This window comes from Oncorhynchus mykiss, chromosome 2, assembly GCF_013265735.2.
Source record: "Oncorhynchus mykiss isolate Arlee chromosome 2, USDA_OmykA_1.1, whole genome shotgun sequence".
Lineage (NCBI taxonomy): Eukaryota > Metazoa > Chordata > Actinopteri > Salmoniformes > Salmonidae > Oncorhynchus > Oncorhynchus mykiss.
This window is the reverse complement of record NC_048566.1, coordinates 64,387,858-64,410,806: the sequence shown is the minus strand read 5'-3', so window position 1 is coordinate 64,410,806 and position 22,949 is coordinate 64,387,858. Positions and strand designations below refer to the sequence as shown.

Below are 22,949 nucleotides of genomic sequence, written 5' to 3'. Positions count from 1 at the left end.
CAGAAAAGTTCCAATCTATTGTCACAAAATAGATATCGCCCTTTGATTCAGTATTTCCTGCTTTCATAATTGAAATGGATCAGTCCACAAATCCATGGAAAGATTCTAACTTTCTCCTTGTCTGTAAAGGTTTTGTATTTTGACATTTTAACCACTGAGAGGCTCTAAAATAAATATTTTAGATTCACTGATCTTATAGCAGTTTTAGTTTAGACATACACGATAAATGTTTTTTCTACAAATGATATCACGTGAGATTCTGTTAATGAGAAAATTGATCCGACTTTCAGAACTACTGTCCAACTCAATGTTTCAGGTTGCAAAAAGTACATGACGATGTTATTGTAATTTAATCGTGACATGACCACTAAGCCTACAGGAGGGGGTAGGTGGTTGTGACGTCTGAATTTGAGGAACAGGTAGGACCCCCCCTACGCTTTATCCCCCCTACACTTTTTTGTAGTTGCTTGGGGATTATAAAAGGCTACCAGAATCATCCTAACCCAAACGAGAATCACTACATGGACATTGAAGTTCTCTCCTCATCTATGAGCATACCTATTTTGAATAAAGCCTTATAGACGTTTACATTATATTTTCTCTTCCACCCTTGAACAAAACTTTAAAGGTAAGCAGATTCAAGACTTCTTTATAAATGTTTGTTTTGCGACTTTCAACTTCTAAAATTTTGAGATTTTCTACAACTAAAATGTTTTTGTATATCTTGCCTTAGATGCAGAAGTCTATTGGAGTAGTTTGCATATCACTCATTTTCTGCGCAGCTCTGTCAGAAACAATTGGATTAGTGATTGCGGTAGGTCAACGTTGTATTGTATTTGTAAAAATGTTGTCTAAAATGCTGTGATTTTCTCGTTGTTTTAACTAGAAGTAGGCCTAGGCTATTGCAAACAACATAAACATTATATTAACGTTTTAATGACTTAACACCATAACGTGGCATTGAGAGAATCGAGTTATTGCAATATAGTTAAATTGAGCAATTGGCATTCCATTTTTTTTTTATTCACAAGTGAAATACTGTAGTGTGAGGTGTGTGTGTGTTTGTTGAGTTAACTGATGAGTATACAGTCTGTATAAGGAATCTGATTTAAGCGTGTGTGTGTGTGTGTGTGTGTGTGTGTGATCGCAGGCTAAAGAGAAGCGAGGATGGACACTGAACAGTGCTGGCTACCTTTTGGGTCCTCGTAAGTGACTTCTAACCAGGGTTGGGGAGTAACAGATTACATAATGTAACGTTACATGTAAGGGATTACAAAAAACGGTAACTGTAATCCGTTACAAGCAAAACATATTGTAATTACAGATACTTTTGAAAAACTAGATGATTACTTTTAAATTCACAAAGGATGTTTGCGAAAAAATTATTTGACACTTCTGATTGCTCAATGAAATTCAAACCAGCATCGAAAAAAGGCTCAAGTTTCAATTTGTTCCACCTGAGGGAGTCTGACCACAAGTCTGATGCCACTATGATGACACACTAAATGTGTTTGATGGATCGCGGGAAAAGAGCAGGAATAGGATTTTGTAGGCTACAGTCCACACATTTCTTCCAATGGTGCGACTGCTGTCGGCATCCAACGATTATCCAATTTGAATAATGTTTAGAGGTAAGGATGACAGCAGTGGTGTAGTCTAGGGCGATACGGATATCACGTATTATTGATATCTACATAGCGCAGTGATGTGAATCACACTGCTGCTCTCATTTAGCTATTTGCGCCTTACGGATTGTGGTTGTTGAGGATGGCTGTTCACAAATCTAAAAGTATATTTGAACCCAACAATGGTTGAATTCAATAAATGTAAGCTGCTTATCAATCATTGTTTTTTAAACCAGTGGACAGCCAGAGAAAAATGCGCTCTTGCAACAGCTGCATAGTGCGGATCCCAGCCTATGGATAAATGTAGGGCTTTTATTGCTCAATCTAATCCATGCTGATAAAAAAATAAATCCATAGGCCTAATGGACACATGCTCAAACTCACACACTTTTGATAAACTTAAAGGGGCAATTTGTAGTTGCTACATCCATTTTTGGATTTATAAATGATATACATTAATGTAAAGATGCAGTAGAAAGCGATGGATTAGAAGAAGTATACATAACCAACACATAAAGTAAAATGTAACATCCATGTATGGCCAGCTATGTAAACTTTAACATTGATTTATCCTGCAATAGATGTCGTTCAATTGGTAACATACATTTTTGTCTTCTTCTAATGCAGTTTAAGGGGAATGTAATCTAAAAGTAACTGAATGTAATCAGATTACTTACTGAGTTTGGGTAATCCAAAAGTTAAGTTACCGATGACAAATTTCTACAGGTAACTAGTAACTGTAACGGATTACATTTAGAAAGTACCCAACCCCGCTTCTAATTTATTAACAATATATACATGTACAGCCTCTCAATCACAACAGTCAACTCCTTTCTCCTAGTCTTAACCTCATATTTGTTTGCCCATTGTACACTTTTTCACCTGGCTGTGTGATGTGGCATGATGGTTTCCAACATACTTGTTCTGTGTAATTATTGGACTTTTAAGTTGTCATCCCTGACTATATTCACTATATTATAATATTTTGGAAGGTATCTGCTTTAAACAGGATAACCTATTCATTCCAAAGGTTAATGGATTCTTGTCAACAAAGAATGAGAATATGTCCTAAACTAGTTTAATTTTCAAACACAAATGCAATATGCAGTACCTCTGTCATATGCAACTTTGTACTTTTAACTGAGGATTTATTTAAATATCACATTTAATCCAATCTGTCAGCTGAATGCCAATGACGGTAAGTGGTTAACTGCACAATGTTAATTTAAACATCTCAATACTCAGTGTGCACTACTTTATAGACACAGGTCAGTGTTGTAAGTTCAGGTAAAATGCCATCATCCCTGTGTTTCAGGTCGTATTGATCACCTAATACAGATAAAGGATAATCCCAGCGTAAGGGGGAGAGAAGAACTGCTAAGTCAATGTAAGATAGCTCCTGCAGGACATTGGAGTCAACGGAGGAATTGCTCTGTGACGCATCGCTCTGTGTGCTTATTTACTGTTTCCAGATGAAGCGTATTTCATGTCTCATAATGTATTAAACAACCAAGCAGAGGTGTTTTATCACGGCCATGGTCCCTTTGTTAGTTTATATTTCTACCTGTTTATGAATGATTCAATTGTCATACAGGAGCTTAAATCTCAGAAAGGCACTGTGAGAACAAAGACAATGATGCTAATGTTATTTTAGTATTTAATTATACTTGATGTGTGATGACTGAGGCTATGGGTTAAGGTAAAAATTCAAGGATTACAATTCAGATAATTAGTGCACTTACATGATTGTTCAGTGCATTTTTCTAGCCCTCTTGACTTAAACCTCTATTAAAGTTGTGAAAGGGGAGTGGTATTGCAACCATGTTCTGGTCTGCACCTTGCCCCTTTTGGCTTTAAAATTAAAAACATAAGCAATGTGCTCTGTGAGATGCACAGTGAATGAAATTACTCTCCAAACGTTCATTTAGCCTAGCTTTCTTGGTTTTTATTTATTTTTTCTTAGCATGTGGTTGGACTGTTCCTTAATATTTATTTCCTTTTTAGGTTCTGTATCCATTCTCAAATGTGTATGTGCCTATCCTTCACTTATTCCATTGGTGAATATAAGTTGTAAAGCAATTCCGAGACTCAAGCCCTGCAGGTTGCTTTTCAGACTCATGACAGATAAAAGGAAAAACGCACGCTCATAAATTACAAGGGTGCCTTGAGGCTTTAGGCAGGGCTGTGGTGTTTGTGCGTGGTGTGCAATGAAGGGGATTTCATCTAGGGAATGGGTGAAAGTCAGCTGTGCAAACTATGATTTTGTCTTGTTGTTCAGATGGCATCGACGGTCACCGGACGCTCAGTGACAAGCATGGCCTTGCTGGTAAGAGAGACATGCCCCGGGACTATGACTTCAAATCAGGTGAGAGGCTCTAACAGCCATGTAAAACCTGGGGCTTGTAGCCTACAGTTTATAGACCCTATGAGAGGGAAAATCCAACGTTCAGAGTGCTGCAGTACAGTAAGTCTGTTTTACTCAGTGTCTTCTACACCTCATGAGGATCTCTAATTTTGCAGGTTCCTTGAGAATAACAGATGAGGATGTATTACACAATGTCATTGACTTCTTATCATACATGCAACTTAAAGGTGAGTTGATGTCTGTTATGAATGTTTAATTACAGCAAAATATATGACTGCGTACTCCATCAGGAGTTTTATTCATATCATAAACGGTTATGTTGACATGTTCCAGAGTAAAATGATCATATTTTGATTTAATATTTACATTTGTAGTCAGATTCCTGGCAGTATATAGTTAAAAACATATTTGGAACAGAACAACTTACTAGCATAGTCCTGATCAGATATAACCATCTGACTGTGCTCACTCAAATGTTTTTTCATCTACTTTGCAGAAATCGGAGCTCTGGATACCCTGCCTTCCTTGCTCACATCAGAAGAGATGAGTCAGCCCTAGTTCAACTTCAACATTCATTGATCTATTCTCAACTCTTCAAAAGCCTGCAAAGTACATTGTCTGTGCATATCCCATTATACTGGATACTGGTGTCATGATTTACAACAATCTCCTATACAGAGTAAACATGTTCCTATTATAATTTGAAAGAAATGTATTGAATAAAACTTTTTGAATGGCAATACTTTTTTGTTCCTATATATTGATTATACAGTATATAGTTGTTCTATGCAAACAGTGAGATTACCTTAGAAAGTGCAACAACCAAAACAACTCAGATTTTTTTTTAAATCTCAAATTTAAAATGTCAAGGCTCCAGCTTCTCTCTCACGCCAACTAAATACAAAGAAATCAGAGATTGCAGAGCAACCTAACAGCATAATGTTGCAATTGTGCGTTGTATTCTATGATCTCTGCTCAGTGTTTTGTCCCAGTGGATTGTCGGCAGTACAACTGCACATTACACAAGTTACTGTTTCAAAGTTGAGCTTCACCATGGTAGCTTGTTTCCAGAGTTGTTGAAGAATCCCCCATGATGCTTTTCTGTCAGAGACAGCAAAGATGATCCTCCGCACTCAAATCCACCTATTCCATAAAAGACAGGAAATGCTGCATAACAGTCAATTTATTGAGATACACAGAAATATATTATAATGTATTCATATTAAGGACCCAATCATAAAACACCTCAACCAAGCGTATGAGACACTCACATATGGGCCACCTACGTCAGTGCGCACCCAGCCAGGGTGAAGGGCTATACACAGAATCCCTTCAGATTCCAGGTCAATGGCCAGACAACTTGTCGCCATGTTCAAGGCAGCCTACATATGTAAACAAAATGAGATGGACAGGAGATGGACAGGACATGTAATGACTGTGTACACATACAAACAGTCAGATTAATTATCTTCACACCCAAACATCCTATGGCCAATATTGCAACCGGAGATGATCTGTAATGTTTATATGGGCTCTGTTAAAAGGACAATTACTGTTGCTGTTCACCTTTGAGGTCCTGTAAGCATAGCTTTTGAAGGCTGCTCCGGCTCCCCAATTGGCCTTAATGGAGCCCAGTATGGAAGAGATGTTTATCACAGCTGCCCTACTGATCCCCATTACAGTGGTCCGTGCAGCAGCTGCCTGGAGCAATGGCAGAAATGCCTACAAGAGCCAAAAACATAAACAACTCAGTCAAAAACATGACAATGTGATCTGGACAGTTACAATGTAGGTTTCTTAGATGAAGTAGGGAACCGGTCATAAAACTTGGGTATGTGAAGATCCTCTGTACTCCAACAAAATTAAGAGGTTTCTCATTCATGCTGTTCTAGAGGTGAAACAAATACATTTACCTTGGTGGCAAAAAGAGTAGAAACAGTATTACTCTCGAAATTCGTCAGGTGTCACTGTCTTCAGATCAGCTGTGTTGTTTATGAGGCAGTTGAGCCCATCACCTCCCAGTATGGATGACACCTCGTGAAATGCTGAGTCTATACATGACTGGCTGACAACATCTGATAACAAAGAGAGCACGACCATTTAAAAAATTACATTCTTCACAAGAAACAAACCATTTTTGTTGTTGCTTGTTTTTATTTAAGAGGAAAAGGTTTAATTAGCTAATGGTTATTTCAGTTTGGCATCTCTTCATGTTCTGTTGAGTACTTGAAATATAAAATTGAGCATGTAATCAGTTACTTGAATGTTTTAATTTAAAGAGAAGCCCTGTGAGGAACCTCAAGCCAAAACCCAATACAGTGCCTCTTCCGCCATCTGCTGGAATACCAAACATGGCACATGATACACATAGGATCATATCCCCAACAAAATAATTAATCCATCCGCATTACTCTGCGCTCTATTTTACGTAATTATGTTGGCTATGCTACTCACCAAGCCGTACAATATAAACACCTTTGTAGGATTTGGCAATATTATGAAGATCCCGATGAAGAACAACTTTTATCATGCATCCCTAGGTTTACAGTCAAGACATATCCTCACACGTGTATTCCAATTGGATGGAATTCATAAAACAAGTTGAACATGATGTTCTCCTACCTGTGCTGCGGGTGGTTTGCGCGCAGTAACTTATTGTGGTCGGTCGCTCGATGCTTCTCGCCAGGTCTTTCACCATTTGTAGACCGAGGCCTCTGCACGCCCCAGTAATTAGTACAGAATGACATTTTCAAAAATGTCGATTCATACTATTTAGAATATGTCTGTCAGTTTACTTTGTTTGATGATTAGGAAATATGATTGGCCTGTCCAGACAGAACTTTAGTAGCGTTACAATCTGAAGGTGTGGTTATAAAACAACCCGACTGGACCAATGAGGGGAGGTGCGCTTGATTTAGTGTCTGTCAACTCTTTTCTTATTTCTTGCCATTTTTACAGAAAAAAATGTCAGTTTGACCTGCCTGTTGCCTTCTAAATGTGTTATTTTTATTTATTTTATTTTTCAGCAACTTTGAAATAATATATCATATTATTTTATACACAGGTAGGGTGATTAGAGCAGGTTCAATTTAATTGTGGCATGAATCATGCACACTGATTTGAAAATACAAACGCATTTACCATTTTCACATTAATATTTAGCGTTTAAGCATTGCATTTTCGAACTGACACTGATCACCCGCCATAGGACACTAACAAAATATTCAATAATAACAAAGATCTATTCTATTTAGATGTGTAAAAACACAAATAATTAGTAAACTAATACAAGCCAATCAAAAATGATTTCCCTCTTAAATCAGTCCAATCCCTATTCACTACTCATTTAAATTATATAACATTATTACTAGCCCCAATGTGCAAATCCAAAACATCCCCCCTGGCACTAGCCAAGCCATCGAACGCATCCATTTTGAAAGATGGATGTGGCTCGCACCGCCCCTCCCTCCAGTCACTTCGCCTCAGGAAAGGTTCTTCCACAGCTGACTGTCAGGTAAAGTTATTGGTGGAGGTAGCTAGCTAGTACTAATTAGCTTTGAAACACAAGCATTGTTATTTGTTGTGAACTGTCCAACTAATAGCTATTGGAACAAGAGAGGTCGAGAAAAAAACGTAAAATATTTATATGAATAGTATTGTACTAAGTTAGCTAGCTACAGTAATTAGCTCAACTATCTATTCTAGCTATGCTAACGCCTAAAATCATGACGAAGGAAAGCTATATGTCAAATGTATTATTGAATGGTGAACTGACTGATTCTCTAGCTAATTTAACTAGACTAGACATCTGGGCCGATTTCCCAAAAGCATCTTAAGGCTAAATTGAATCGTTAGAACCATGCTCATTGATTCTAACCATGAAGTCAGCCTAAAATGCATCTCTGGGCCAGTGTTTTACTAACTATCCATCCAGGCTAACACCACTGTCACTGATTTATGCTTCTGTCAGGTAGGAGCCTTGTTTTCAGAATGAGTTGCCTCAAAGAGCAAAACCAAAGAAGTTTGGACAATGGATCCGAAACCTCCGCTGTCTATTCCTCTGAGAACTATGGTCGCCACCTAAGAACATTGGACGTCAACATTGATTCAGGCGATCACACTGACTTCAGTGTGCCAGGAGTGATGCCCCATGGTTCAGGTGGAGAGTGGTCAGGGTACAGCAGAGAAGCTGGGTCCAGCAGGATGGACCACCACTGTACCAACTACAGATTCTACCCACCTCCACATGATGCTGAGCCCTCACTCCCTCAATACCAATTTGCTACTCATGGAGATTATGTGCTCCCCCAGTCTAGCCCGTTCCATTTAATGAACCCCAGTTTAGCTAATAACAGTAATCTCAGTTCACTTGGTGGCCAGTGGTCATCTGAGGGCCCAGTCCACAGCAATATGTTGTCAGTAAGTGCTAATTCAAACCAAAAACAAACCTTAGAAATTATATTACAATCCTCAATCTATGGGTGAGTTTGTATTGCAACACCTGGCGCCCCGAGTGGGTGGAGATTTTAAAAATTACCAATAGAATGGTCTAAAAGGTGCAAACCCGGGGCATCCGGCGATGCAGAATGTACTTACCCAATACACTGATATTTTATTGGATATTTTGACATCACTATCAATTATTGAGGTGGTACAGTATATTGCTCTAATTCAAGTTTGTGTTATGTTACATATTCATTTTATTTTGTTTTGTCCAGGGTGAAATTTATGATGCTGTGGCGAGCATTTGCCCAGACAGCAAGGATGACCACGGACCAGAGTCCTATCGCAAACAGGAGACTATGGCCGAGCTAATGCCTCAGAATCAAATGGACATCAGTCAGTCTGTAAGAGGATTTCCAACTTACTGTCTGATGAGTACAAGTGTACATGTAACCTACATACTGCACATGCTTGCAATGACACAGATAAATGGTAATAATGTATAATGCAGGACCATAGACAACCTTTACCAGAAAGCATTTATTTCATGAATTTTGCACTGCAGGAATAGACACATTCTTGGATTCATGTGATCAATGAAAAAGGGTTGACTGTGTGAAAAACGGGCTAAATGTCAGCGTGACAATTTTAATATGCAGTCTTGCATAGCAAAGAGAATTTATATGATTTGATCTAGCCTTGGAAACCTGATTGAATGGTAATTATTGAATAGGGCTCTCTGAGTCAAAAGATAGAGAAGTATTCTAAACATGATCGCAATGACCTTACAAGAGTCAAATGGTGTGTTAGTTTGTGTTAAGCAATAATTCTAACGAGGATATGTGAAGGGCCTTTCATAACAACCATAACTCAAGACCATTACTGTGTGGATTCTCAGTGATATGCATCTTTAGCTATGAAATGCCAGGCATCTGATTATAAAATCTCTGTGTTTTCGGTCTCTAGGCCAATGGGCCGCTCACTGTGTATCTACAGCACCTAGACCACCAGCTTGGGGAGAACGCCACTGTGAGTGTCTAATTGTTTAGCCTAGAGATATATATAAAACCCACTGGGCACAGACTTCAATACAACGTCTATTCTATGTTGGTTAAATGTAATTTCATTGAAATGACGTGGAAACACCAGTGTGTGCCCAGTGGGAATTTTCCACTGGGCACAGTTTTCCATCCTCAACAACATGTATTACCTTTAGGCACTACAGTACACATTCAATTCCACAATGAAGGCCTACTCTACAGATGGACATGGTTCTGTGAGTGTGTAGAAGTAAACTGTAACTCCATAAGAGTACCACAGTATGAGTCATAATACCCATAAAACCTAGCAATTAAACAGGGAAATAGTTCAAATAGTTTTTTCACCATCCATTTTCCCATAGGGGATTTTAGAAACACTTAAATAATGGCTGTGTTTCGTGTAGGCTTACCCTGGCGTGACGTTTTGATAACGATGGAAATCTCTCTCAGGGCAAGGTGACTTTTATTAGTATATTTGCCTGTATTTACCTCCTCAAAATGAAATGCGAATTAGCTCATACAGATCTACAAATGCCATGATCTGGATGAGACTGCCGAATCAAGGCAAAGGTAAGAATCTCTGGATTAACTATCTAATGTTAACAACATTTACTAATGAATAAATAAGCAACATTTCCTTAAATTGACAATTCTGTGAACTGTCTTTGGCAAGTCTTAAATTGACACAATGCCTGTTCGCAAAAATGTCAGCTAAAAATTACGTACAGAAGCTTGCAGGGATTTGTAGTCTTGCATGATGTCTACTTTGATGCTAATTAGCATTTTCTATTCTCAGAGTAGAGCTGAATATATTGATAAGTCACCTTATCCGAGAGATTTACATGGTTACCAAAAAGTCACACCAGGGTAAGCCTACACAAAACACAGCCCTTATTTTAAGTGTTTCAAAATCCCCTATGGGCAAAAGGAATGGTGGGAAAACGATTGGAACCATTTCCCTATTTGACTGCTTGGTTTTATGGGTATTATGACACGTCCACTGTGGGGCTTTATCTAGGTTGTGTGCAACATGAGTGGCCGAGGGCAGATGGTGGTAATGAACCATTGTAGCCCAGGTCAGATGCTCCACTCTTTGCCTCCTGGCCACCCTGACTCCAGTCCAGAGACCCACTACTACACCACATCCTCTAAGGAAAACTCAGAGCAGAGCTACTCAATGGGAAAAGGTTAGAGGCAGGCAGATCACGTCTTAGTGCTGTGTTGTTGACGTGTAGGCTACCATGAAGAATCTTGATCATCCCATACCTCATAGGCCTACTGTTGTTGAGCTGTTCTGGTTATTTCAATACGTCTTAATAAGTAAGCCAATATTGATGTATAAACTATTTAATCCCAGAATGTTTATTATGTATTTTTAGATAAATAAATATTCATAGCAGGGTATGTATGATGTGTTGTGCAGTATCGACACCAATCTCATTCTTCATGTACTACAGCTTCTCAGTCCTACCTGCCCTCTATTAGCCTGCCTCCCATTGGGCCCAACCACGGCCTCCTTTCCCCCAACCATCTGGTTTTCTCTGGTCCTCCTAGCTCTGGATACAGCTACAACCACATACCTGCACCCTACTTCTCACAGGTCAGTAGCATGTCTGTCTCATCCTCAAGTCTCATGACCTGCATAAGATCAACTGTGGCTTTAACAATCAAAAAATGTAGGCCAGAATGTTTGCTTTTACTACTGATAAATAACACTAAATCAACCATCAAACTTGAAAAGCTAAAAAGAAAAATGAACTTCATAACAGTTGACCATGAAGTTGAAAAGTGACATGTATATGGTTGTCCTGCCAGTACCACCAGTATCCTGAGTATCCTGACTCCCTATGCATGGTCCCTGATGGTCAGTCCACGGCAAGCAGTGTCTTACGGTAGGAACACTAGGGGATGTGACAAATGGAATTTGTCCCGGTTTTCCATTAAAACGATAAGAAAAATGCAAAGGATTCCACATGAATCCACTTAAATACTACTTTACTAAAAGTCTAAAAGTATCTAGTTTTAGATGTACTGAAGTACAGTGGTGGAAAAAGTACTCCAATGTCATAATTGAGTAAAAGTTTTTTTTAAAAGTATGCTGTACATCAAATTCCCTATATTAAGCAAACCAGACAGCTCGATTTTCAATTTTTTATATTTACAAATAGAAGGATACACTTCAACACTCAGACATAATTTACAAACACAGTATTTGTGTATAGTGAGTTTGCCAGATCAGAAGCAGTAGGGAGGGCAACCTGTTATATTGATATGTGTGTGAATTGGACCAGAATTTTGGCCTGCCTGAGCTTTCAAAATGTAAGTAATTTACGGTGTCATGGAAAATGTATGGGAGTAAAAAGTACATATTTTCTTTAGGAATCTAGTGGAGTAAAAGTTGTGAAGTTTCAATATGTAACTTTTTGGGCGATCCGACCAAATTCACATAGAAATGCTGGTTATACACTGCTCAAAAAAATAAAGGGAACATTTAAACAACACAATGTAACTCCAAGTCAATCACACTTCTGTGAAATCAAACTGTCCACTTAGGAAGCAACACTGATTGACCATAAATTTCACATGCTGTTGTGCAAATGGAATAGACAACAGGTTGAAATTATAGGCAATTAGCAAGACATCCCCAATAAAGGAGTGGTTCTGCAGGTGGTGACCACAGACCACTTCTCAGTTCCTATGCTTCCTGGCTGATGTTTTGGTCACTTTTGAATGCTGGCAGTGCTTTCACTCTAGTGGTAGCATGAGACGGAGTCTACAACCCACACAAGTGGCTCAGGTAGTGCAGCTCATCCAGGATGGAACATCAATGCGAGCTGTGGCAAGAAGGTTTGCTGTGTCTGTCAGCGTAGTGTCCAGAGCATGGAGGCGCTACCAGGAGACAGGCCAGTACATCAGGAGATGTGGAGGAGGCCGTAGGAGGGCAACAACCCAGCAGCAGGACTGCTACCTCCGCCTTTGTGCAAGGAGGAGCAGGAGGAGCACTGCCAGAGCCCTGCAAAATGACATCCAGCAGGCCACAAATGTGCATGTGTCTGCTCAAACGGTCAGAAATGGACTCCATGAGGGTGGTATAAGGGCCCGACGTCCACAGGTGGGGATTGTGCTTACAGCCCAACACCGTGCAGGACGTTTGGCATTTGCCAGAGAACACCAAGATTGGCAAATTCGCCACTGGCGCCCTGTGCTCTTCACAGATGAAAGCCGGTTCACACTGAGCACGTGACAGAGTCTGGAGACGCCGTGGAGAACGTTCTGCTGCCTGCAACATCCTCCAGCATGACCGGTTTGGCGTGGGTCAGTCATGGTGTGGGGTGGCATTTCTTTGGGGGGCCGCACAGCCCTCCATGTGCTCGCCAGAGGTAGCCTGACTGCCATTAGGTACCGAGATGAGATCCTCAGACCCCTTGTGAGACCATATGCTGGTGCGGTTGGCCCTGGTTTCCTCCTAATGCAAGACTATGCTAGACCTCATGTGGCTGGAGTGTGTCAGTAGTTCCTGCAAGAGGAAGGCATTGATGCTATGGACTGGCCCGCCCGTTCCCCAGACCTGAATCCATTTGAGCACATCTGGGACATCATGTCTCGCTCCATCCACCAACGCCACGTTGCACCGCAGACTGTCCAGGAGCATGCCCAGGCGTTGTAGGGAGGTCATACAGGCACGTGGAGGCCACACACTCTACTGAGCCTAATTTTGACTTGTTTTAAGGACATTACATCAAAGTTGGATCAGCCTGTAGTGTGTTTTTACACTTTAATTTTGAGTGTCACTCCAAATCCAGACCTCCATGGGTTGATATTTGATTTCCATTGATACTTTTTGTGTGATTTTGCTGTCAGCACATTCAACTATGTAAAGAAAAAAGTATTTAATAAGAATATTTCATTCATTCAGATCTAGGATGTGTTATTTTAGTGTTCCCTTTATTTTTTTGAGCAGTGTAGATCTATAACCGTGTGCTAGCTAGCTGACTATGACACTGCAGATATTGTCATAGATCATATGGTCAGCAGGTCATGGTAGTAACTCTGCATCTTCTCTTTCACCTTGATCAAGTCTCAGTGGATCTCTATGGGACTCCAAATCCAAGAAGCCCTGCAACTGCACTAAATCTCAGTGTCTCAAACTGTGAGTTGTATCACAACCAGTGAGATATACAGTAGTTTCTTTCCTACTCTGTTATCTGTTATGTAGACTGACAAGTGTGATCTCATGTGTGAATGTTTGTAGAATGACCAAGCAATGACTCAGCAAGTATTGGGTGTGTCCTAAGACCTTCACTCCTCATGTTATTTGCCATTGTACATTATTGTACTGGTCTAATCACTGTGTATGCCGTCTTTGTAGTTACTGTGACTGCTTCGCTAACGGCGACGTCTGCAGCAACTGCAACTGCATCAACTGCTGCAACAACAATGAGCACGAGTCAGAGCGATACAAGGCCATCAAGGTACAGTGAAACACTTGTCTCATTAGAGTTTTTCCTGGTTAGGAACAACTCCTGTCCCTACTGATTACAAGTTGTCCATTCTGTGGCAGTCATGACATTTTATCAGCTGATAATTATCATGCAGAAGACTGCTGGTCCCATCGTAAATGTCCGTTAATTAACATAAACATGTTTAGTATCTCCAGGCCTCCACACATACAAGCCGCTGAAAGACTGCTGGTCCCATCGTAAATGTCCGTTAATTAACATAAACATGTTTAGTATCTCCAGGCCTCCACACATACAAGCCGCTGAAAGACTGCTGGTCCCATTGTAAATGTCCGTTAATTAACATAAACATGTTTAGTATCTCCAGGCCTCCACACATACAAGCCGCTGAAGCGTCCCTTTGGAACATTTACGTTTAAAAAAAAGTATAATAAATCAATTTAATATACACCATCACAACACATCCATTCTATATTTTAGGCAGGTCTAAAGAAACACGATATGAAGAAAATGTATTTCAAAAGAACAGAATATGAGTTGACCTTCTGTATGTTGTTATCTGGCTATGCGCCATGCCATAGGCTGTGGGCTTGTTCATTTAGCAGACAAGATATGCTTATAAGTCTGCCATTCTTTAATATGATATGATTTTATAGTAAGAAGAACATAATTGAAAATAGCTGAATAAAATAGAAAGGATATTTTTCCCATTCCGGAATGCATATGAAGTGGCTATGTTGAGCGTAAAAGTGATAATTTGAAACAGGTGCTATACGCTAGGTTTAGACTTATTTGTCAACTTTAGACGTGAATGATACAAACCGTAGAATGTCTTAGAAATCAGAACATATATGGGTTTTATGATGTAACTATAGGCTATTGATGATGTGAGAAGCTTGCGCTCTGTTCGTTGCCTCAGGCTGCACACGCTGTTCTCTCATCAAGTGTTCATATTATTTTCACTATTCTCAATTTTATCTTGTCTTTATTTCGATTTAGAAAAAAGAAACAACCAGCGTGCTGCTCTTGCATCACTGTTATTTTTTTAAGCTCTACACATCGGCCTCAAGAGGACAGTGACACTAGCAAGAGAGGCGTGCAGCTTTCTTCTGTCATGTTATTCAATTGTTACCATACACCTGCAACAAAGATATCTTAAATGTGCGAGTGCCTTTTGAATTTAGAATGGCCCATTATCAGATAGGCAGGGGGAAAAGACGTCAGCCATATGCACTCAAATAGCGAGTGGAGCCCCCCGTTGGTTTCTTTTTCAATCACGCTGGTAGGCTTCTCCAGTTATTTCACTCCACCGCTGTTTGAGGAGCATGCACACTCTCACTGTGCGACAGGTGATATTCCGTCTAAACTCTGTATGCCATGGGCTCTCCAATTATGTTCCTGCAGCTACCCAGTGCTTAATTTGGGAAACCAAGTGAAATCTGTTCGGGAACATCGATGTTTTCACAACTAAACGTATTTCATTAAACTTTTGACAGCCCCTCTCTGCTCGCTGGAGAGAGGAATTGAGGAGAGAGAGGAGATGGAAACGCATAGTGGTGAAAATGCCCTATTCAAAATCAAATACTAATTCACTGTAATTGTAGGCTAACCAGCCTACTCTGTAGCCGCCCTGCACAATCAATAAACCAACAGCATCACCTAGGCCTGTAGGTTCTCTCCCAGACTCATGGATAGTAATGTTGGAGTGTAGCATAAGAGAACCAGTCCATCCAGTATGCATAATAATACAGTCCACACAAAGGTGATTACTATAATCTTTACATTTTTGGAGTATAGGCTGGACCAATTATGTACAAAATAAATCTTTAAATCTTTTTTTGGTTTTTGTATGTTTTTCTGTCATGTATGTATTGAATAACAGCACAATCATTATTTTAAATCAGGATTTTCGGGATTGGGCTCATAGGCCTATGCGTATACATAAGCTCTAATATGCGAAGGGATGTTTTGAAGTAATCATCACCTTAGAAAGCACAGTCCATTTCGTTGTGATAGGCTTTAAAACAACATCCACAACTACCATGTTTTACACTCAGTTTCAACTTATTGTTGAACTTCTTTCTTCATGTTGATCAAATCAAAAAATAATTTGTTATTAACTGACTTGCCTAGTTAAATAGAATAAATGTTTAAAAAATCTAATAACATTTTATTTGTCACATGCGCAGACCTTACAGTGAAATGCTTACTTACAAGCTCTTAACCAACAATGCTTTTAAGAATTTTAAGAAAAAAAGTATTAAGTAGAAAATAAAAGTAACAAATAATTAAACAGCAGCAGAAAGATAACAAAAGCGAGGCTTTATACAGGGGGTACCGGTACAGAGTCAATGTGCGGGGGGGCACCGGTTAGTCAAGGTAATTTAGGTAATATGTACATGTAGGTGGAGTTAAAGTGACTATGTGTAGATAATAAACAGAAAGTAGCAGCAGTGTATCATTGGGTTTACTTGATAGCTACCTACACAAATAGCTAGCTAGAACAAAGTGTTAATAAGATATTCATTTAAAAAGATTAAAAGCAATACAAATAATTTCTCCAGTAGGCATCTAGCCCTTTGATTAGCTTTTCAGGAGTCTTATGGCTTGGGGGAAGAAGCTGTTAAGAAGCCTTTTGGACCTAGACTTGGCGCTCTGGTACCGCTTGCCGTGCGTTAGCAAAGAGAACAATCCATGACTAGGTTGGCTGGAGTCTTTGACAATTATTAGGGCATTCCTCTGACACCGCCTGGTATAGAGGTCCTGGATGGCAGGAAGCTTGGCCCTGGTGATGTACTGAGCCGTATGCACTACCCTCTGTGGTGCCAAGCAGTGATGCAACCCGTCAGGATGCTCTCAATGGTGCAGCTGTAGAACCTTTTGAGGATCTATGGACCCATGCCAAATCTTTTCAGTCTCCTGAGGGGGAATAGGTTTTGTCATGCCCTCTTCACGACTGTCTTGGTGTGCTTGGACCATGTTAGTTTGTTGTTGATGTGGACGCCAAGGAACTTGAAGCTCTCAACCTGCTCCACTACAGCCCCGTCGATGAGAATGGGGGTGTGCTCGGTCCTCCTTTTCCTGTAGTCCACAATCATCTCCTTTGTCTTGATCACGTTGAGGGATAGGTTGTTGTCCTTGCACCACACGGTCAGGTCTCTGACCTCCTCCCTGTAGGCTGTCTCATTGTTGTCGGTGATTAGGCCAACCACTGTTGTGTCATCAGCAAACTTAATGATGTTGTTGGAGTTGTGCCTGGCTTTGCAGTCATGAGTGATCAGGGAGTACTGGAGGGGACTGAGCACGTACCCCTGAGGGGCCTACGTGTTGAGGATCAGTGTGGCGGATGTGTTGTTACCTACCCTTACCACCTAGGGACGGCCCGTCAGGAAGTCCAGGATACAGTTGCAGAGGGAGATGTTTAGTCCCAGGGTCCTTGGCTTAGTGATGAGCTTTGAGGGCCCTATGGTGTTGAACGCTGAGCTGTAGTTGATGAATAGCATTCTCACATAGGTGTTCCTTTTGTCTAGGTGGGAAAGGGCAGTGTTGAGTGCAATAGAGATATGCAAATTGGAGTGGGTCTAGGGTTTCTGGGATAATGGTGTTGATGTGAGCCATGACCAGCCTTTCAAAGCACTTCATGGCTACAGACATGAGTGCTACGTTCGGTAGCCATTTAGGCAGGTTACCTTAGTGTTCTTGGGCACAGGGACTATGGTGGTCTGCATGAAATATGTTGATATTACAGACTCAGTCAGGGACAGGTTGAAAATGTCAGTGAAGACAGTTGGTCAGCACATGCTCGGAGTACACATACTGGTAATCCGTCGGGCCCTGCTGCCTTGTGAATGTTGACCTGTTTCATGTCACTGGGCACCTACTTTTTAGTCTGTAACTGTTTGCCAGCCCTGCCACATCCCATGAGCGTCGGAGCCGGTGTAGCACAGTGAGGTGAGTTTTAAAAGCACGATACTGTTTTGATGAGTGTTTGATGTGATTTTCGATTGCATTTGCATAGATGTCAGAGTGGTTAGAGGGACAATAGAGCCCTGAGTTCCAGGCCATTAGGACCTGATGGAGGGACAATAGAGCCCTGAGTAACAGGCCATTAGGACCTGATGGAGGGACAATAGAGCCCTGAGTAACAGGCCATTAGGACCTGATGGAGGGACAATAGAGCCCTGAGTACCAGGCCATAAGGACCTGATGGTTGTTAGTGAGTTGGGTACAACCAACGCATGTCCAGAGTGCATGAAAGGAGATTAGTTGATTAGTCACATGGAATTTTGTTTGCCGGTGTGCCAATGATATGGTCACCACAACAGTGCTAGTCATGTCTTGAAACAACTGGTGAAGTTGTTGAGAGGACACCCATTGTATCTGCCTGCTGTCATTGCTGACAGGCACTACACTGCTTGAATGAACTCATCAGGGTTTGTATTGAACCATTTATGGATTCGCCCAAGGTTAGAGGGTCAGACTATTAGGGGAGTTTGATGGCTCAGTGAGCCACTGGAGTTGCCAGCAGACAGAAAGACAACAGCTTCAGTGGACCAGGGTTCCCCTACACACGTAGAAAAAAGGGTTCCAAAAGGAACCTTTGGCTGTCCCCATAGAACACGTGTTAAACTCATTCCACGGAGGGCTAAGTGTTTGCGGGTTTTCGCTCCACCCTTGAACTTGATTGATGAATTAAGGTCACTAATTAGTAAGAAACTCCCCTCACCTGGTTGACTAGATCTTAATTGAAAAACCTGTAGACATTCGACCCTATGTGGAATGAGTTTGACACCCCTGCCATAGAATAGCACTTTTGGATTCCAGATAGAACCCTCTGTGGAAAGGGTTCTTTATGGAACCCAAAGGGGTTCTACCTGGAACCAAAAGGGTTCTTCAAAGGGTTCTCCAATGGGGACAGTCGAAGAAGCCTTTTAGGTAGAATCTTTTTTTGTGTGTATGCTTTAGTGTTAGTCGGTATCTTTAATCTTGTAAGTGAAAAATATTGTCAAAGTCAACTGAGCTAGACGTGTAGGGAGTTGGTGATAAATAATGTTTAATTATTATTGGTAGACTGCTTTCTATGTTATTTTAAGATTGATAAACATATAATTTTCCTGAAGATTTGTCTGGACAGAAATCCCGAGGCGTTCAGACCAAAGATTGGAAACGGGAAACTGGGAGAGATCAAAGGACGCCACAACAAGGGCTGCAACTGCAAACGCTCAGGCTGTCTGAAGAACTACTGCGAGTGCTATGAGGTATATATGGATAAAACATTAATTACTCTGTTTGACTTAAGAGGAACCTGTAGTGTCAAGAACTGCAACGCTGCTGGGTTTTTCATGCGCTACAGTTTCTTGTGTGTATCAAGAAGGGTCCACCACCCAAAGGACATCCAGCCAACTTGACACAACTGTTTGAAGCATTGGAGTCAACATGGGCCAGCATCCCTGTGGAACGCTTTCAACACCTTGTTAGAGTCCTTTAGGCTGTTCTGAGGGTAAAGGGCACTGCAACTCAATATCAGGAAGGTGTTCCTAATGTTTGGTATAGCCAGTGTAGAATACTAGTCTGTAACAGTAGTGTTTCTATTGTCCCATACAGGCCAAGATAATGTGCTCATCCACCTGTAAGTGTGTGGGCTGCAGAAACTATGAGGACAGTCCAGAGAGGAAGACCATGGTGTGGGACAGCCCTGACACCACCTTCTACAAGAAGGCCAAATGTGACAAGGACAAGTGAGGACATCTAAATTAATTCAATGTCATAGATTTAAAAACATTTTTGAAAGCAATCATTCCCTGCTTTCTGTTCAACTCCCTTACCCCCCCCCCCCAGGTTTAGTCAATTAAATAATGAATCGTTTAAAAATCATAATAAATTAATCCTAAACATGATGGCTTAATAAGTAATTGACTAGGAAGTAGGCCATGAATGAATATCTATGCATATGTAGTGTAAGATGATTTTCATTTCACTTGACAAACAAATCATTTAGTCTCTTCAGGACTTGGCTAATTGCATTATGTTGTTGTTGTAAGGAGAGGAGAATGGTCTCCTCCTTCCTTCTTTTGTTCACTGTTGGTCTTTTGGCTGATAGGTGTCCTCTGTCGTGCATCACGCTCGACGTCGTGGAAGCCACATGCGGCTGTCTTCTGGCGCAAGCAGAGGAGGCTGAGAAGGAAGGCTACACGCTGTGTCAAGCTGAGAAAATGATTTTGGAGGAGTTCGGCCAGTGTTTGACGCAGATTGTTCGGTCAATATTTAAATCTACTAGCTCGTAGATAGAATCTCATGTAGGACAAGTTGATTAACATTTTGGATATGGTCTGTTCTAGACATGATGACATTTAAACTGCCATTTTTTAGCAACATGTTTATTAACAAGATGTTGTGAATTGTGTATGCGTATGTATTTATTTCTTACATAATTGATTTATGCATGTATTTATGAGTTAATTTATTTAACTTATTCACTCACTTTAGTTTAAGTCTCAGAATGGAGGACAGTTCCATCAGCTTTGGGTCATATGTCATTGGTTTGAAATATGAATTTTAAAAAAAATAGTTATTGTGAACAATTCTTTCCATTTCTTTCATCCTTTCTTTTTAAGCTGCAGAAAGAACGTTTAATTTTATGCAAATGTCCCTGTTGAGTCTCTGTTAAAATACAACATCCAAATGTACTGATGAGCATTCTGTGAAAATAAAATATTAAATTCCGACAATGTGATTAGTTTTAATGTTTCTAAATGTCTGCAAATAAACAATATGCAGAATCTTTAAAAAAAGATCTAAAGATCCAGGATACTCTAATTGTATTGACTTTCATTATGTCAATTGAGGTCTTGACGTAAGCTTTTTGTTTTTGAGCTAACAGCAACAGCCTTCCTAGGAGAGCTCAGAGTACCTGCAACAGTTGTCTCACACGGGGGTACTATTGAACCTGAGACCCTGTTGCTATCCCTAAAAATAAAAGGGGACAAGAACATTGGCCCAATCACAGATGGTTTGGCTTGGCTGTAGACAGGCAGCTCTTTTGTAGACATGGTAAGTATTAGATATTACAATTTTGAGTATTTTCAACAACAAAAAAACAGGCTATAAGGAGAAGTAATGGGATGTTTATTTATTTGTAGAGGTCAAGAACAACGATTCAATGGACTTGCACAATCATTGTGATTTGGTTGATTGTGGAATCACATGCTCAAAAGGTAAATCATTTTATTAATCTTGTTATTTTCTGAACTGTTTTTAAAGAACATGTATTAGTATACTTGTACTGCTAATGAATGCAGCAACTACAGCCATGTGATCTAAATGAGTTTATCTCTACGTTGTTCGACAGATTAAAATGAATCCAAACCGCTGGGGCCCTCAGTCAATGATGTATCTCAAAGGGAAATGTAAGTTGAACTTCTGGCTCTGCTTCCATGTCGTAGGGCATTTTCTTCTCGTCACGTACTGCTTCCATGTCGTAGGGCATTTTCTTCTCGTCACGTACTGCTTCCATGTCGTAGGGCATTTTCTTCTCGTCACGTACTGCTTCCATGTCGTAGGGCATTTTCTTCTCGTCACGTACTGCTTCCATGTCATAGGGCATTTTCTTCTCGTCACGTACTGCTTCCATGTCGTAGGGCATTTTCTTCTCGTCACGTACTGCTTCCATGTCGTAGGGCATTTTCTTCTCGTCACGTACTGCTTCCATGTCGTAGGGCATTTTCTTCTCGTCACGTACTGCTTCCATGTCGTAGGGCATTTTCTTCTCGTCACGTACTGCTTCCATGTCGTAGGGCATTTTCTTCTCGTCGCGTATTGCTTCCATGTCGTAGGGCATTTTCTTCTCGTCACGTACTGCTTCCATGTCGTAGGGCATTTTCTTCTCATCACGTACTGCTTCCCAAAAGCGATCGATAATGGATATTGTATTTCGTGACTTTCAGATGGCACAAGAGATGTACCTGACTATGATGACAGTGTTTACAAATCAGGGTTGAATGGCTGGTACACACTTATTAAAGGTTAGTCTTCATTTTATAATATGCCAAATGTGAAATTGTTATACAATGGCATAGCCTATTGTATATATTGAACATCATTGACAGACTTTAGTAATGTGAGATTGACTACGCATTGTCATATTCCAATTTTGACCATAGGGTTCCAAAGGTTGAGGTCAATGAATTTCAGAAAACCCAGAAGACTTCGAACAACTAATCCACTACTTGGAGTATTGAAGATAGATGGATATTTTGAGGTTGAAGTAGTTTAGTTATGGGACAATTTTACCTCAAAGAATTGTCTTAAGATGATGAAGGCTTAAGTATTTTTGCATTAACTTTTTCACTGCTGACATTGTTGACATATGTTCTTTATATGATAAAATGGTAGTAATTTGTGCTGTGTAAATTTGTACATGTTCTCTTTAAAAATGTATTGCTGGAGAATTTCAACTGAAAATGACTGAATATTGTAATAAATTATTCAAACTGCGAAGATAATGATCCTCACGTGTCTGTTGATGTTGCTCTGAGTGCTCACAACAGACAGTCACGTAGTAGGCATCTTATCTGTATGTCTAGCACAGACGTGGGCTAAACTGACCATGAACTGCACTAAATTGTTAAAATTGATGGGAAGATGGATGGAGCCAAATACAGGACCATTTTGGAAGAAAACCTAATGGAGTCTGCAAAAGACCTGAGACTGGGACGGAGATTTGTCTTCCAACAAGACAATGATCCAAAACATAAAGCAAAATCTACAATGGAATGGTTCAAAAATAAACATATCCAGGTGTTAGAATGGCCAAGTCAAAGTCCAGACCTGAATCCAATCGAGAATCTGTGGAAAGATCTGAAAACTGCTGTTCACAAATGCTCTCCATCCAACCTCACTGAGCTCGAGCTGTTTTGCAAGGAGGAATGGGAAAAAATGTCAGTCTCTCGATGTGCAAAACTGATAGAGACATACCCCAAGCAACTTACAGCTGTAATCGCAGCAAAAGGTGGCGCTA

General features: G+C 40.4%; 2 protein-coding genes and 1 pseudogene across 3 annotated transcripts; 2 read left to right on the top strand and 1 right to left on the bottom strand.

Annotated features, from left to right (window-relative positions):
* The first annotated feature begins 490 nt into the window (after positions 1 to 490).
* Positions 491 to 4,747, top strand: LOC110493697 (galanin peptides). 2 transcript variants are annotated; one of them, XM_021568113.2, is made up of 7 exons: positions 491 to 628; positions 734 to 814; positions 1,151 to 1,205; positions 2,941 to 3,012; positions 3,904 to 3,990; positions 4,146 to 4,217; positions 4,487 to 4,747. In XM_021568113.2, exons 2-7 carry the CDS (start codon positions 734 to 736, stop codon positions 4,546 to 4,548), a joined length of 429 nt encoding a protein of 142 aa, XP_021423788.1. In that variant the 5' UTR covers positions 491 to 628; the 3' UTR covers positions 4,549 to 4,747. The 2 variants fall into 2 exon arrangements, with proteins under 2 accessions (XP_021423788.1, XP_021423797.1); XM_021568122.2 differs by lacking the exon at positions 2,941 to 3,012 and having other exon boundaries at positions 4,487 to 4,744.
* On the bottom strand, positions 4,403 to 6,688 carry LOC110493690 (annotated as a pseudogene).
* A 3,640-nt stretch (positions 6,689 to 10,328) lies between these two features.
* Positions 10,329 to 20,656, top strand: tesmin (testis expressed metallothionein like protein). Its single transcript, XM_021568081.2, has 8 exons — positions 10,329 to 10,660; positions 10,931 to 11,073; positions 11,289 to 11,365; positions 13,552 to 13,623; positions 13,843 to 13,945; positions 19,054 to 19,191; positions 19,538 to 19,671; positions 20,034 to 20,656. The coding sequence occupies exons 1-8, from the start codon at positions 10,504 to 10,506 to the stop codon at positions 20,215 to 20,217; spliced, it is 1,008 nt and encodes a 335-aa protein (XP_021423756.1). The 5' UTR covers positions 10,329 to 10,503; the 3' UTR covers positions 20,218 to 20,656.
* Positions 20,657 to 22,949: the final 2,293 nt, after the last annotated feature.